Here is a 16,565-nt window from a genome sequence, read left to right as displayed (position 1 = left end):
ATTCTTTATAACTTTTGGTGAACGGAAGTGGAGAACGCGTATCGAGATCTGTCGATAATGTAGATTCCTATTATAGGAGAAATTTTTATTTATTTTTTTTGGTATGTTATAAATTCTTAAAGATTATTAAGTAATTTAAAACTTATAGTATAATACATATGATTAAACTAAACTAGATTAATTATATATTAAGTATAACTTATATTTAATATAATAATAATTATTCATATATATATATTTTAAATTTAGAATACCTCTATGCTCTTCTTCTTCTTCTTCTTTTATTCTTCACTTGTTAACTTATATTAATTTAATAATTTACTTTTGCAGACCTTAACATTTAAATATAACATAAAAATTAATTTGGTTACTAAACAAAATGCAATTAAACTCAAAAGACATATATATTATTATTATTTTAATAATAATAAAATAATCTCACCCCAAAGAAGGTTTCTATTTGGAGAGGAAGGGCTTAGGTTTTCTTTAAAATGGTCGTAGAATGAGAAAATGTTCTTATCCAGAGAAACCTAAAGAAATAGATCAAATAAAATACATAATTTAAAGAAATTCGAAAATATTATAGAGAAATCGTATTGTAAACTTTATTGATAGTACAAAATGGGAAAAGTTTATATCGATTTGAATCGAAAGAACGCGGTGTATTTATGAATAACACAATCAATTTCGCATATAAGAAACATACCTCGTATCATATATATATATATACAAAATACAAAAAATCACTGTCATAATGCATACGTCTTTTAAACTAGATCTTAAGAGCAAATCGAGTTTATCCAAGGACTATCCCACAAAGCGCCTTGGACATTGAACAGTCGTGTTTCAGAAAAACAGTGCTCCATCCATATATATATGTATATGAATGTGGGGAGAAGCGGTAGATAAAAAGAGGGGATTGGCTTGAATTTGAGTTTTCGATTCGAATGAAGAAAGAATCAAAAGAAGGAAGGAATGTTCATTCTTTAAAACACGTTGACGCAAATGACAGAGCTACAGTCATCTGATTTATTATATTAATTTAAAAAAAAAAAAGTAAATGTCATAATGATTTATTGTAAAACCAACAGCTCTAGTATAAAAACATTTGCTATCCTTTAATCCAACTTTTTATATCAATGAAAGAAGATTCCCAAAAAAAAAAAAAAAATATATATTTTGAAGGAAAGATTTAAATATCAAAATTGTGCGTCAATGTGTTAAAAAAATAAACATACGATTAACGGATAAGGTTCATGATAATTCATCGGGCGGTAAAGGTCCTTGGTCCTGATCGGCAGATAAGCCTATACCACCTTCAACGTCACCATCAGAACCCATCGGCAGTGCCACTTCTGGTTGAGGCATTGGTTCTGCTGCTTGTAAAAGTGCATTTATCGGATTTCCTCCGGCGTCTAATACCGGATCGGCAGTGGCTTCTGCGAGATTAGTTACTGATTTAGATTTTAAACATTGAAAATCAACATGACGACTTTTGGCCTCTTCCTTTTCCCAAGACATATGTATGAATGGTCTTTGAACGTAATTGTAAATAACTTCGGCACGACCGCCAGCCCTTCTTTTAACTTTTTCTTTATAAGTAGGATAACCCTCGATTCCTAAACGTATCTTTTTCAAGCCACGTTCTTTCATAACTTGTTTAGCTACGTCCCTATTTTCGATGTATTTGAAAAATCTATACATGGCGGTACTGTTAACGGCTATAAAAAGAAAATTATTTACAATTTTGGTTGTTTATTTTTGAAGTATTGGCGGAGGGGTGGGTTGTTCCACTTACTCTGAGAATATTCTTCTCCCATTTGTGGTGGATATTCTTCGTCCCAATCGACTATATCATCTTCCAATAAAACAACTATGTGACATTCTCTATCACCTCTACGTGCACTATTTACCATCAAAGGCAGCATTAAATCTTCTAAGAACCTTTCAAATTGGCAGCGAGCACCTTCGTTAGATAATTCATGTAATAATCCTCCTATAATAAAGCAGTTTAGAAAAAACAATCCAACAAGGCTACATTCTACTTATGACGATTAATTATTGAAATATTTTTTAAGTGATTAACTTACTTAAGTTTTGACACTTTACTGTACTTGCGTTAAATGGAACAAGAAGATAATCGCAAGCTTCACGTAATTCTTGTACAGTAACTGTAGGAGGACAACGTATTATTCCACCTTTGTAATATTCAAGAATAGCTTGAAACACCATAGCTGATATTCCATCGGCAACTTTGTATTCACCGCGTTCATTTGGCTGAGCATATTCTACTCCGGAACTAAACATTCTTCCTAACATTGTATTTGGGCGTGCAGTAAATAAAGCTGGGTCTATAACAAATCTAAAATGAATTTTTTTTATAAGTAATGCATTTCATTTATTTATTTTATTCAATGATAATAATAATTAAAGTTTATAGTTTACCTTGTATTATCAACGATCAATGTTATTCGTTCATCACTACTTAGCGGAATACAAGCCTCTGTAGTTAAATTGCTGCATGGTATAATATCTCTACTTTGGTTTTGTTGACTCTTTCCAACCCCAACTCCAGAGCGGAGTCTAAAGAAATAAGAATTATATGTTATAATTGATTTCTTAAATAGAGAGTAATACAATACAACAATAATAAATTAGGATATAATAAACATATAAAGCATCATTGGGTACATAATAAAGTAGTAAATAAACCTACCTTATTGAATACAAGGTGTAGACTGTTTTAACATTAATATGAAAATGAAAGGAAATAGTTGATGCGTGATAACTATAAAAAAATTAGAAATAGAGAAAGATGTCTTTTGTTTGAATATACAATAAAATATGAAGAAGTGATATTATTATATCGATCAAAAAAAAAAAATAAGAAATGAATCTTGAAAACAAAACAAGCGCTACCAATGATCTCTATATTTTACCTTAGTGCATTACCTGCTCGATTGATTTATATTTGTGCCATGTCTGCTTGAATTATAATGGCAATGTGGATCGTTGCTTCCATCCTTCTGTACCAGACAAGGTTTTGGTTTGGACGAACCACCACAACTACATGCAAAACAACCACATTTCCTTACTAATTGCTACCAATGACAAGCATCGAGTGACATTTACTGATTTTTAAAACTAATTCAATAATGTTTCGTCGATAAAGATGTGATCTAAACACGTTTAAAGAAAATTTAACTAAGAATATATGAATATGTGGCGTGTGAATGATGGCTACATCATGCCGATGATAAAATGTTTTGCACAAAATGTATATATCTAAAAGACAAGCTTTTGCATGATGCAACTTCACACAGTGATGAGATTCTTTTTTTTTTTTTTTTGCTCATAAATATATAAACAGTTAGTTACAAATTGTAATATAGTTTTATCATTGAATAAGTATAAATAGTTAAATGTATTTCTTTCAACGCTAGAATTTTGTCGAAATTTATAAATATATTTATATATATATATTCTTATAATTACAGATATGATTTTTTACAACTAATCTAGCATTGGATATGGATAAATAATTTGTTCATAATTTTAAAAAATGTGAGACATGCATATAACAAATTTAAAGTATTATAAATGTGCATGCTACAAATCTATTAAATATTATTATTTAAGAAATGAGATTATATAATCTACTGCTATTATCAATACATATATACATATATGTATATTTTTATATATTATATATATGTACATATATTTCATATTGAAATCTCAAATATTTTCTATAATAATTGAATTGAATAATAAATAAATATATATAAAGGGGTATCTGAGATTTTACTTAGTCAAATGGTGTCAGCATATTCTATTCATAAAAATAGAAATAAATCATTGAAAAGTTTATTACAAAATGATGACAAAAATCAAATGAATCTGTTTAATGTTAAATATGTAATAAATGTTAATATATTTTTAGTTTGAAAATACATTTTGCATTTCGATCAATAGTATTCCATATGGAAACTTTAAAAAGCTGACATTGATTGGGGTTTTTTTTGGTAAACTTTGGAAAAGTAAACATTGTTGATAAGCATAAGAAAAGATGAACATAATTGGTTATGATAATAATTTAAATCATAACTGTTTAATTTTATATAACACATTTGTTCTTAGTTTTCATGTAAAGAATATGCTGATGTTGTATGTTTGGAAAAACCTCAGACATTTCGTATATCAAATATATCAATTGCATTATTACTATTATAAAAAAAATATATTAATATCGTTGAATTAGCGAAGAAGAACATGGTGTTAGTCTTCATATTGACGATTATTTTACCTTAATCTATTTTGGTATAATCTTTGTTGTTCTCTAGCATCTGTTTCTTTGTAATCTGTTTCAGTATCGCTGCTACTATCTTGCGAATAATTTAATCTTTCAGCTGGATTTGTCATTTCTGGCCAACTGTAACGAAGCTAACATAAATCATCAATTAAAGATTATTCAAATAAATACACAATAACTTGATAAGCTGGAAAAAAAGAATAAAATTAAATAATTTTAGTAAAACACATATATATCATTATTGAAATACACATTATTAAATATTATTACTTTTTAATTAAAAAGTTCTTTATTTGTATGTAAAAAAAAAGAAAAAAACAAAAAAAAAACAACTTGGTGGTCATGCAATAAACTGCAAAAGAGGTGATAAAAATTAAAAATAAACTTTTGCCAACAAATGTATGTGTGTGAATTTATAATCAACAAATTATTACACAATGTTACTACTACTCAAGTTGTAATACACTGTCATGAAAAATAACTCACAATTTAATAGTAGACAAGTAACACTTCTGTAAGAGCCACCTCATCGACGTGCAAACTTCCCAACCGCAAAATTTATGGTCACTTTCAATTTGTCTTTTTATATGAACTTGCATTCCACAACGATAACGTGTTCGGGTGCAACGGTTGCCAGCTTAGTCAGGTCAAATTTCTGTTGACCAAGGTTAAGAATGAATAATTTACATTATCTGATTAATCGTATGGTTTTTGACGCAATGTACAAAGATCGTTTTAAATGTTGGCAATTTTTTTACCATTAAATGTAACGAATGATATCTGTCTAAAAAGAAAACCAAAAAAAAAACCAAATAAAACTGAAATGACGTTTCCAATGGTCGCTGACACCATGCAAAACATGTGACGTTAGTATGCACTCCTAGTTACATATTTATGCTTTCGTAATATCGAAATTTTCTTTTCCTTTTTATTACTTTCGTTTATTATTTTAAATGTATGATATGTAATTTTCGAATGATAGTACCTGTAGCATCAATTATGCTCAATTATACAACTCTTGTCTTATTTTTGTTTTATTTTTTAAATACGTAATGTTAATACAAATAAAAATCTTCCCGATTGAAAATATTTCAGAATAATCTTGCTCATATTTTCCTAGTGAAATAAACATAGGTTAACTGATATTAAGATTGTTCACTACCTGTCATCTGAAACGTACGCGACTTCAGCGACACCACGAATAAAAGATGAACTAAGAGTACCACAAAGGAAGAACCAACCTCTTACCATGCGACTATAGAATCGATATATAAGATAATTAAATTATAATATATTATTTGCAATGTGGGATGTATATATATTAAATATAATATACATTATACCGAAACTAATATCGTATTTTAAGAAATAATTTAATAAACTATAAGAATTGACATAATTAAAAATTAAAGTTATTAAATATTTGTGAAGAAATTTATCAAAGAATGCAACTATTTGCTTGCATTAAATTACATACCAAGTATGAAATATTAGTAAAAATATTCATTATAAAAATCTTTAAAGTTGTCTAAATAAAACAGTAATTGTATGAGCAAATTCAATAAAGAGTAACATAAAAAATAAACCAGTTTTTATACCATTCTATGCAACGAAAAACTTTTTAAAATATTAAAATCAAAACGATAACGTTAGAAATAAAATTATTAAATAATTTAATACGTTTCTTTTTCGTTGATGTTGTCTCGTTGAAGGATAGAAGACGAATACGAGGTACGTTACTATGTAACCTTGCTAGAGGAGATTTCGGGAGTGTCGAACGCTCGGCTATTATTCCTATGCTTCGGCTGTTTACGTTTTGTCGTCGACTCGAGAAATACCTGCAAATATAAATACACATTTATAATAGCCTGTATGTCGAGTGTATTGTTTTCTTATTCTTCCTCTCTCTCACACACACACTCCTCACTCACTCTCACTCTCTCTCACTCTTTTTGTAGTATTTCTATACGCCAGATATATTTAAAAAAAAAGAAATAATGCTCATCTCGTGTACGTTAGAAAATTAATTGAAACAATTACCTGATATTAACGGGATAATAAAATCCGCTGCAACAAGTATACAGATGACAGATTTAAAAGTTCGAAAGATTCTCCATATTGCAGTGCATAAAACAGGCGCATAAGACTGGCGCGAAAATACTGCATGCGCGAAAATGATGCGCAGTAGATCTTCTTTCCACCTATAATAAAGAAAAATTTTGAATGATTAAAAATACGATATAAGAGCATAAAAATTGTCAAAATATACTCAAAAAATCAAAATTGATCCTTTTATCCTTTATATATTATAGTAGGAAGATATAAACTTTACAAAATATCTTTTAATTACCTGAATTTAACAGGACGATGACACTCCGATGTGTTCTCCATGAATGACGCCATGAAACTGAAGATTTCGGACGAAAGCTTGGCTGTGATTGGCTAATTCAGTTTTTTGAACATGAAAAGGGTCATCACAGCTTCTTACACGGACAGAATCTGACCTTCTTCATGACCACGCTGGTCAAACTACATATGATAATTTATTTATTAAATAAATTAAAAATCATTTCTATTTTTCTAATAAATGTATACAAAACTTATAAATATTCTAAAAATATTGAATAGAATAAAGACAATGTAGACATTAAGAGATCTTTGTCGTTTTGCACAAAAGAACAAAATCGTATAGAAGAGAATTGTCGATAGAAAAATGTCTAATATGAAATGCAGCATATGAAAGAATTAATTCCCAAAATCTGTATTGATAAAGAATCCTCACAATTGAAATACTTTCAGAGATGCATAATTGTTTTAAAAATATTCACAATAACGTTTATACACGATTCACAAACGAAGATTATTCCACATGCTTTTCTATGCTATAAGATACTACATTCTCTTTATCTTATTCATTATTTTTAGAATAATTATGAATAATGTGTACATTTTATTTGTAATCGAAAAAAGAAACACAAATTTATAACATATCAAAATTGTTTTCTATTTAATATATGTTAAATTGTAAGATAGTAGAAACCTGCTTTAAAAAATAAAATATGCATTATAACAAAAATAATTTTATCCTGAAATTAAATAAAATAAATATTGCAATAAAAGATTTCTTGTTTGTTCAGTGTAATGCATGTAACATTATAAAAGTTATTAAAAAACATTATAAGGTAATTAGTTTCTGGAGATGAAATGGATAGAAGGAGCCAAGGAAAGGAATAAAAATATGTTCATTGGAAAATTACAGAAACTAATTACAATTATAATGTTTATGGTAAGCGGTCTTTGGCTGGATTTTACTTGCAATGGAATGTAAAACATATCAAAATATGTTAAACATTACATGGAAAGTAAAATACCATTGCCCAGGTCTAACCACGAGGAGGTAACCGCTTCTGAAGACCCAAGAGGGATGTGCATCCTAAGGATACTCACATCCGAATACAATTCAAAGGAATGAATCTAACTCTTAGGCCCCACCATAAGAGTACCATCCGAAAAATCGTTAAAATTATTATCGAAAATACCAGAGAAAAATTTCAATACTAAAAAATACAGAATGAGATATACAAGGAGTGTAATCTGAAAAGAAATTCAATAAAATCATCGATGATACTTAAAACTAACACACCCTAGAATAACTTCAACTTATAGAAATACAATCTATATACATTTATATACATAATTTTAAATCTCCATAAAATAAAGTATAATAATTAAAAAGAGTATACAAATTATGAGTTGTTCCATGGAACCTATAAATAAAGAAAATACATGAAAAATAATGATGTTCGCACATGTGCGATGCTACAAAGAGAATTATATAAAGATACAAATTTTCATTTTATGTAGACAAATAATTATTTTATACTATCTTACATTACCAAGTCCACTTCTTGTTCCTTTTTGGTCCTCCTTTGGTCCACCTGTGGTCGTTTCCTTACCATAGTCCAATCTGCAACAGAAAACAAAGGGATAAAAAAAAGTTAAAACATAAAAGGGATAGGAAAAAGGGGGGATGTGTATAACTTTTAAAGCGGAACTTTTCACGATTTTTTTTTTAAGTGGTTTCCCCCCGATTGGACTAGTCCACTGACTCTAAATTTAGGAGAAACCTACACTAAATGTTCAGTCCAACACCGTATACTATTGCGAACTTACGGAAAAGAATCCTTGGGTCCGTCTAACAATTAGCGGAAGATGCCTTCCCTTACAATGAAGCTTCAGTTTCCCATGCTAAATGCATATCTATCTATGCATATCAAAAAGCCAAAAAAGAAAAAAAAGAAAAAAAAGACGGTAGTTCCAGCTTAAAAGTTAAATGAACATGATTCTATCCTTGGGAGTAAGATAGAATCATGGCTCGCGTGGGCAGGGTCGCATCCCTGAAGTAAATTCTTTATTTGTAAATGGTACCACCCTTTACGAACAAAAAATTTACCCGCTACCCATTAAACCGCTTCTGAAACAGAAATTTTAATGAATATTAATACAATTTTATTTGCAATGTAAGTAATTGGAGTATTTTATATTACCTTCCAGTCCAGGAACGCAATCAAGTTGAAGACAACCATCTGATAAACTGAAAAAATAAATTCAAAATAAAATGATTTTCTATTCAAAGTACGTTAATGTGTATGTAACGTTTAAATTAATGTATATGCGTTGAAACAATCTGAAAAATAATTAAAGTATATTAAAATAATGAAATAATTGTTAAACAATCGATAGAAGTATCGATTATTATTTATAAGTACGGAATATATTTTCGGAGTACCTTCCTCTTCGAAATGCACTAATAGACTGAGCTGTTGTTCTCTAAAACAAAACATTGATTAGAAAGTTGTTTATGATTTTTCTTATGTTGATTATTTCTGCAACGATAATAATAATTCTAATAATGAAAATTTAATATTATAACGTTCAAATTTTATTATTTTATTCATTCTAATGTAATTATTTTATTGTTCATGCGCAGTGATGACTTCGAGTGTTTAATTGTCCTGTAATATAAGTACAGTGTATAAGAATATTATATTATTTGTTAATTAATCGATAGAAGTATTAATTATTGTTTAAAAGTACGAGATATATTATTGGAGTACCTTCCTCTTCGAAATGCACTAATAGACTGAGCTGTTGTTCTCTAAAACAAAACATTGATTAGAAAGTTGTTTATGATTTATCTTATGTTGATTATTTCTGCAACGATAATAATAATTCTAATAATGAAAATTTAATATTATAACGTACAGATTTTATTATTTTATCTATTCTAACGTAATTATTTTATTGTTCCTGCGCAGTGATGACTTCGAGTGTTTAATTGTCCTGTAATATAAGTACAGTGTATTAGAGTATTAATATAATTGTTAAACAATCGATAGAAGTATCGATTATTATTTAAAAGTACGGAATATATTTTCGGAGTACCTTCCTCTTCGAAATGCACTAATAGACTGAGCTGTTGTTCTCTAAAACAAAACATTGATTAGAAAGTTGTTTATATGACTTCATATATGTTGATCATGTGTGCAACGGTAATTAAAATTCTAATAAAGAAAATTCAATATTATAACGTACAGATTTTATTATTTTATCTATTCTTACGTAATTATTTTATTGTTCCTGCGCAGTGATGACTTCGAGTGTTTAATTGTCCTGTAATATAAGTACAGTGTATAAAAATATTATATTAATTGTTAATTAATCGATAGAAGTATTAATTATTGTTTAAAAGTACGAGATATATTATTGGAGTACCTTCCTCTTCGAAATTCACTTGCAGACTGACCCATTGTTCTCTAAAACAAAACATTAATTAGAAAGTTTTTTATGATTTTTTTTATGTTGATTATTTCTGCAACGATAATAATAATTCTAATAATGAAAATTCAATATTATAACGTACAGATTTTATTATTTTATCTATTCTAACGTAATTATTTTATTGTTCCTGCGCAGTGATGACTTCGAGTGTTTAATTGTCCTGTAATATAAGTACAGTGTATAAGAATATTATATTAATTGTTAATTAATCGATAGAAGTATTAATTATTGTTTAAAAGTACGAGATATATTATTGGAGTACCTTCCTCTTCGAAATTCACTTGCAGACTGACCCATTGTTCTCTAAAACAAAACTTTGATTAGAAAGTTGTTTATGATTTTTCTTATGTTGATTATTTCTGCAACGGTAATAATAATTCTAATAATGAAAATTCAAGATTATAACGTTCGGATTTAAACATTATTTTTATTCTAATGTGATTAATTTATTGTTCATGCGCAGTGATGACTTCGAGTGTTAAATTATGCTGTAATATAAGTAGAGTGTATTAGAGTATTAATATAATTGTTAAACAATCGATAGAAGTATCGATTATTATTTAAAAGTACGGAATATATTTTCGGAGTACCTTCCTCTTCGAAATGCACTAATAGACTGAGCTGTTGTTCTCTAAAACAAAACATTGATTAGAAAGTTGTTTATATGACTTCATATATGTTGATCATGTGTGCAACGGTAATTAAAATTCTAATAAAGAAAATTTATAATATTATAACGTTTAAATTTTATTATTTTATTCATTGTAATAGAATTAATTTATCACACCTGCGCAGTGATGACTCTTCGTGGGTTTAATTGTCCTGTAATATAAGTACAGTGTATAAAAATATTATATTAATTGTTAATTAATCGATAGAAGTATTAATTATTGTTTAAAAGTACGAGATATATTATTGGAGTACCTTCCTCTTCGAAATTCACTTGCAGACTGACCCATTGTTCTCTAAAACAAAACTTTGATTAGAAAGTTGTTTATGATTTTTCTTATGTTGATTATTTCTGCAACGGTAATAATAATTCTAATAATGAAAATTCAAGATTATAACGTTCGGATTTAAACATTATTTTTATTCTAATGTGATTAATTTATTGTTCATGCGCAGTGATGACTTCGAGTGTTAAATTATGCTGTAATATAAGTAGAGTGTATTAGAGTATTAATATAATTGTTAAACAATCGATAGAAGTATCGATTATTATTTAAAAGTACGGAATATATTTTCGGAGTACCTTCCTCTTCGAAATGCACTAATAGACTGAGCTGTTGTTCTCTAAAACAAAACATTGATTAGAAAGTTGTTTATATGACTTCATATATGTTGATCATGTGTGCAACGGTAATTAAAATTCTAATAAAGAAAATTCAATATTATAACGTACAGATTTTATTATTTTATCTATTCTAACGTAATTATTTTATTGTTCCTGCGCAGTGATGACTTCGAGTGTTTAATTGTCCTGTAATATAAGTACAGTGTATAAGAATATTATATTAATTGTTAATTAATCGATAGAAGTATTAATTATTGTTTAAAAGTACGAGATGTATTATTGGAGTACCTTCCTCTTCGAAATTCACTTGCAGACTGACCCATTGTTCTCTAAAACAAAACTTTGATTAGAAAGTTGTTTATGATTTTTCTTATGTTGATTATTTCTGCAACGGTAATAATAATTCTAATAATGAAAATTCAAGATTATAACGTTCGGATTTAAACATTATTTTTATTCTAATGTGATTAATTTATTGTTCATGCGCAGTGATGACTTCGAGTGTTAAATTATGCTGTAATATAAGTAGAGTGTATTAGAGTATTAATATAATTGTTAAACAATCGATAGAAGTATCGATTATTATTTAAAAGTACGGAATATATTTTCGGAGTACCTTCCTCTTCGAAATGCACTAATAGACTGAGCTGTTGTTCTCTAAAACAAAACATTGATTAGAAAGTTGTTTATATGACTTCATATATGTTGATCATGTGTGCAACGGTAATTAAAATTCTAATAAAGAAAATTTATAATATTATAACGTTTAAATTTTATTATTTTATTCATTGTAATAGAATTAATTTATCACACCTGCGCAGTGATGACTCTTCGTGGGTTTAATTGTCCTGTAATATAAGTACAGTGTATAAAAATATTATATTAATTGTTAATTAATCGATAGAAGTATTAATTATTGTTTAAAAGTACGAGATATATTATTGGAGTACCTTCCTCTTCGAAATTCACTTGCAGACTGACCCATTGTTCTCTAAAACAAAACTTTGATTAGAAAGTTGTTTATGATTTTTCTTATGTTGATTATTTCTGCAACGGTAATAATAATTCTAATAATGAAAATTCAAGATTATAACGTTCGGATTTAAACATTATTTTTATTCTAATGTGATTAATTTATTGTTCATGCGCAGTGATGACTTCGAGTGTTAAATTATGCTGTAATATAAGTAGAGTGTATTAGAGTATTAATATAATTGTTAAACAATCGATAGAAGTATCGATTATTATTTAAAAGTACGGAATATATTTTCGGAGTACCTTCCTCTTCGAAATGCACTAATAGACTGAGCTGTTGTTCTCTAAAACAAAACATTGATTAGAAAGTTGTTTATATGACTTCATATATGTTGATCATGTGTGCAACGGTAATTAAAATTCTAATAAAGAAAATTCAATATTATAACGTACAGATTTTATTATTTTATCTATTCTAACGTAATTATTTTATTGTTCCTGCGCAGTGATGACTTCGAGTGTTTAATTGTCCTGTAATATAAGTACAGTGTATAAGAATATTATATTAATTGTTAATTAATCGATAGAAGTATTAATTATTGTTTAAAAGTACGAGATGTATTATTGGAGTACCTTCCTCTTCGAAATTCACTTGCAGACTGACCCATTGTTCTCTAAAACAAAACTTTGATTAGAAAGTTGTTTATGATTTTTCTTATGTTGATTATTTCTGCAACGGTAATAATAATTCTAATAATGAAAATTCAAGATTATAACGTTCGGATTTAAACATTATTTTTATTCTAATGTGATTAATTTATTGTTCATGCGCAGTGATGACTTCGAGTGTTAAATTATGCTGTAATATAAGTAGAGTGTATTAGAGTATTAATATAATTGTTAAACAATCGATAGAAGTATCGATTATTATTTAAAAGTACGGAATATATTTTCGGAGTACCTTCCTCTTCGAAATGCACTAATAGACTGAGCTGTTGTTCTCTAAAACAAAACATTGATTAGAAAGTTGTTTATATGACTTCATATATGTTGATCATGTGTGCAACGGTAATTAAAATTCTAATAAAGAAAATTTATAATATTATAACGTTTAAATTTTATTATTTTATTCATTGTAATAGAATTAATTTATCACACCTGCGCAGTGATGACTCTTCGTGGGTTTAATTGTCCTGTAATATAAGTACAGTGTATAAAAATATTATATTAATTGTTAATTAATCGATAGAAGTATTAATTATTGTTTAAAAGTACGAGATATATTATTGGAGTACCTTCCTCTTCGAAATTCACTTGCAGACTGACCCATTGTTCTCTAAAACAAAACTTTGATTAGAAAGTTGTTTATGATTTTTCTTATGTTGATTATTTCTGCAACGGTAATAATAATTCTAATAATGAAAATTCAAGATTATAACGTTCGGATTTAAACATTATTTTTATTCTAATGTGATTAATTTATTGTTCATGCGCAGTGATGACTTCGAGTGTTAAATTATGCTGTAATATAAGTAGAGTGTATTAGAGTATTAATATAATTGTTAAACAATCGATAGAAGTATCGATTATTATTTAAAAGTACGGAATATATTTTCGGAGTACCTTCCTCTTCGAAATGCACTAATAGACTGAGCTGTTGTTCTCTAAAACAAAACATTGATTAGAAAGTTGTTTATATGACTTCATATATGTTGATCATGTGTGCAACGGTAATTAAAATTCTAATAAAGAAAATTCAATATTATAACGTACAGATTTTATTATTTTATCTATTCTAACGTAATTATTTTATTGTTCCTGCGCAGTGATGACTTCGAGTGTTTAATTGTCCTGTAATATAAGTACAGTGTATAAGAATATTATATTAATTGTTAATTAATCGATAGAAGTATTAATTATTGTTTAAAAGTACGAGATGTATTATTGGAGTACCTTCCTCTTCGAAATTCACTTGCAGACTGACCCATTGTTCTCTAAAACAAAACTTTGATTAGAAAGTTGTTTATGATTTTTCTTATGTTGATTATTTCTGCAACGGTAATAATAATTCTAATAATGAAAATTCAAGATTATAACGTTCGGATTTAAACATTATTTTTATTCTAATGTGATTAATTTATTGTTCATGCGCAGTGATGACTTCGAGTGTTAAATTATGCTGTAATATAAGTAGAGTGTATTAGAGTATTAATATAATTGTTAAACAATCGATAGAAGTATCGATTATTATTTAAAAGTACGGAATATATTTTCGGAGTACCTTCCTCTTCGAAATGCACTAATAGACTGAGCTGTTGTTCTCTAAAACAAAACATTGATTAGAAAGTTGTTTATATGACTTCATATATGTTGATCATGTGTGCAACGGTAATTAAAATTCTAATAAAGAAAATTTATAATATTATAACGTTTAAATTTTATTATTTTATTCATTGTAATAGAATTAATTTATCACACCTGCGCAGTGATGACTCTTCGTGGGTTTAATTGTCCTGTAATATAAGTACAGTGTATAAAAATATTATATTAATTGTTAATTAATCGATAGAAGTATTAATTATTGTTTAAAAGTACGAGATATATTATTGGAGTACCTTCCTCTTCGAAATTCACTTGCAGACTGACCCATTGTTCTCTAAAACAAAACTTTGATTAGAAAGTTGTTTATGATTTTTCTTATGTTGATTATTTCTGCAACGGTAATAATAATTCTAATAATGAAAATTCAAGATTATAACGTTCGGATTTAAACATTATTTTTATTCTAATGTGATTAATTTATTGTTCATGCGCAGTGATGACTTCGAGTGTTAAATTATGCTGTAATATAAGTAGAGTGTATTAGAGTATTAATATAATTGTTAAACAATCGATAGAAGTATCGATTATTATTTAAAAGTACGGAATATATTTTCGGAGTACCTTCCTCTTCGAAATGCACTAATAGACTGAGCTGTTGTTCTCTAAAACAAAACATTGATTAGAAAGTTGTTTATATGACTTCATATATGTTGATCATGTGTGCAACGGTAATTAAAATTCTAATAAAGAAAATTCAATATTATAACGTACAGATTTTATTATTTTATCTATTCTTACGTAATTATTTTATTGTTCCTGCGCAGTGATGACTTCGAGTGTTTAATTGTCCTGTAATATAAGTACAGTGTATAAAAATATTATATTAATTGTTAATTAATCGATAGAAGTATTAATTATTGTTTAAAAGTACGAGATATATTATTGGAGTACCTTCCTCTTCGAAATTCACTTGCAGACTGACCCATTGTTCTCTAAAACAAAACATTAATTAGAAAGTTTTTTATGATTTTTTTTATGTTGATTATTTCTGCAACGATAATAATAATTCTAATAATGAAAATTCAATATTATAACGTACAGATTTTATTATTTTATCTATTCTAACGTAATTATTTTATTGTTCCTGCGCAGTGATGACTTCGAGTGTTTAATTGTCCTGTAATATAAGTACAGTGTATAAGAATATTATATTAATTGTTAATTAATCGATAGAAGTATTAATTATTGTTTAAAAGTACGAGATATATTATTGGAGTACCTTCCTCTTCGAAATTCACTTGCAGACTGACCCATTGTTCTCTAAAACAAAACTTTGATTAGAAAGTTGTTTATGATTTTTCTTATGTTGATTATTTCTGCAACGGTAATAATAATTCTAATAATGAAAATTCAAGATTATAACGTTCGGATTTAAACATTATTTTTATTCTAATGTGATTAATTTATTGTTCATGCGCAGTGATGACTTCGAGTGTTAAATTATGCTGTAATATAAGTAGAGTGTATTAGAGTATTAATATAATTGTTAAACAATCGATAGAAGTATCGATTATTATTTAAAAGTACGGAATATATTTTCGGAGTACCTTCCTCTTCGAAATGCACTAATAGACTGAGCTGTTGTTCTCTAAAACAAAACATTGATTAGAAAGTTGTTTATATGACTTCATATATGTTGATCATGTGTGCAACGGTAATTAAAATTCTAATAAAGAAAATTTATAATATTATAACGTTTAAATTTTATTATTTTATTCATTGTAATAGAATTAATTTATCACACCTGCGCAGTGATGACTC

The 16,565-nt window shown here is 27.5% G+C and overlaps 1 protein-coding gene across 6 annotated transcripts; it reads right to left on the bottom strand.

Annotated features, from left to right (window-relative positions):
• Window positions 1-580: 580 nt before the first annotated feature.
• Window positions 581-6,492, bottom strand: LOC107072026 (BTB/POZ domain-containing protein 10). 6 transcript variants are annotated; one of them, XM_089172468.1, is made up of 9 exons: window positions 6,353-6,492; window positions 5,993-6,150; window positions 4,799-4,967; window positions 4,307-4,432; window positions 2,953-3,066; window positions 2,446-2,583; window positions 2,091-2,362; window positions 1,799-1,996; window positions 581-1,721 (listed from the first exon to the last, which is right to left on the bottom strand). In XM_089172468.1, the coding sequence occupies exons 3-9, from the start codon at window positions 4,909-4,911 to the stop codon at window positions 1,255-1,257; spliced, it is 1,428 nt and encodes a 475-aa protein (XP_089028594.1). In that variant the 5' UTR covers window positions 4,912-4,967; window positions 5,993-6,150; window positions 6,353-6,492; the 3' UTR covers window positions 581-1,254. The 6 variants fall into 6 exon arrangements, with proteins under 6 accessions (XP_089028594.1, XP_089028592.1, XP_089028593.1 ...); XM_089172466.1 differs by lacking the exons at window positions 5,993-6,150; window positions 6,353-6,492 and adding an exon at window positions 5,298-5,439; XM_089172467.1 differs by lacking the exons at window positions 5,993-6,150; window positions 6,353-6,492 and adding an exon at window positions 5,071-5,228.
• Between the last annotated feature and the right edge of the window lie 10,073 nt (window positions 6,493-16,565).

The sequence above is a fragment of the Polistes dominula genome, unplaced genomic scaffold (assembly GCF_049000335.1).
Source record: "Polistes dominula isolate Pdom_NZ unplaced genomic scaffold, Pdom_raw_medaka contig_74, whole genome shotgun sequence".
Classification (NCBI taxonomy): domain Eukaryota; kingdom Metazoa; phylum Arthropoda; class Insecta; order Hymenoptera; family Vespidae; genus Polistes; species Polistes dominula.
The sequence above is the reverse complement of the archived record's forward strand: the minus strand, read 5'-3'. Positions and strand labels throughout refer to the sequence as shown.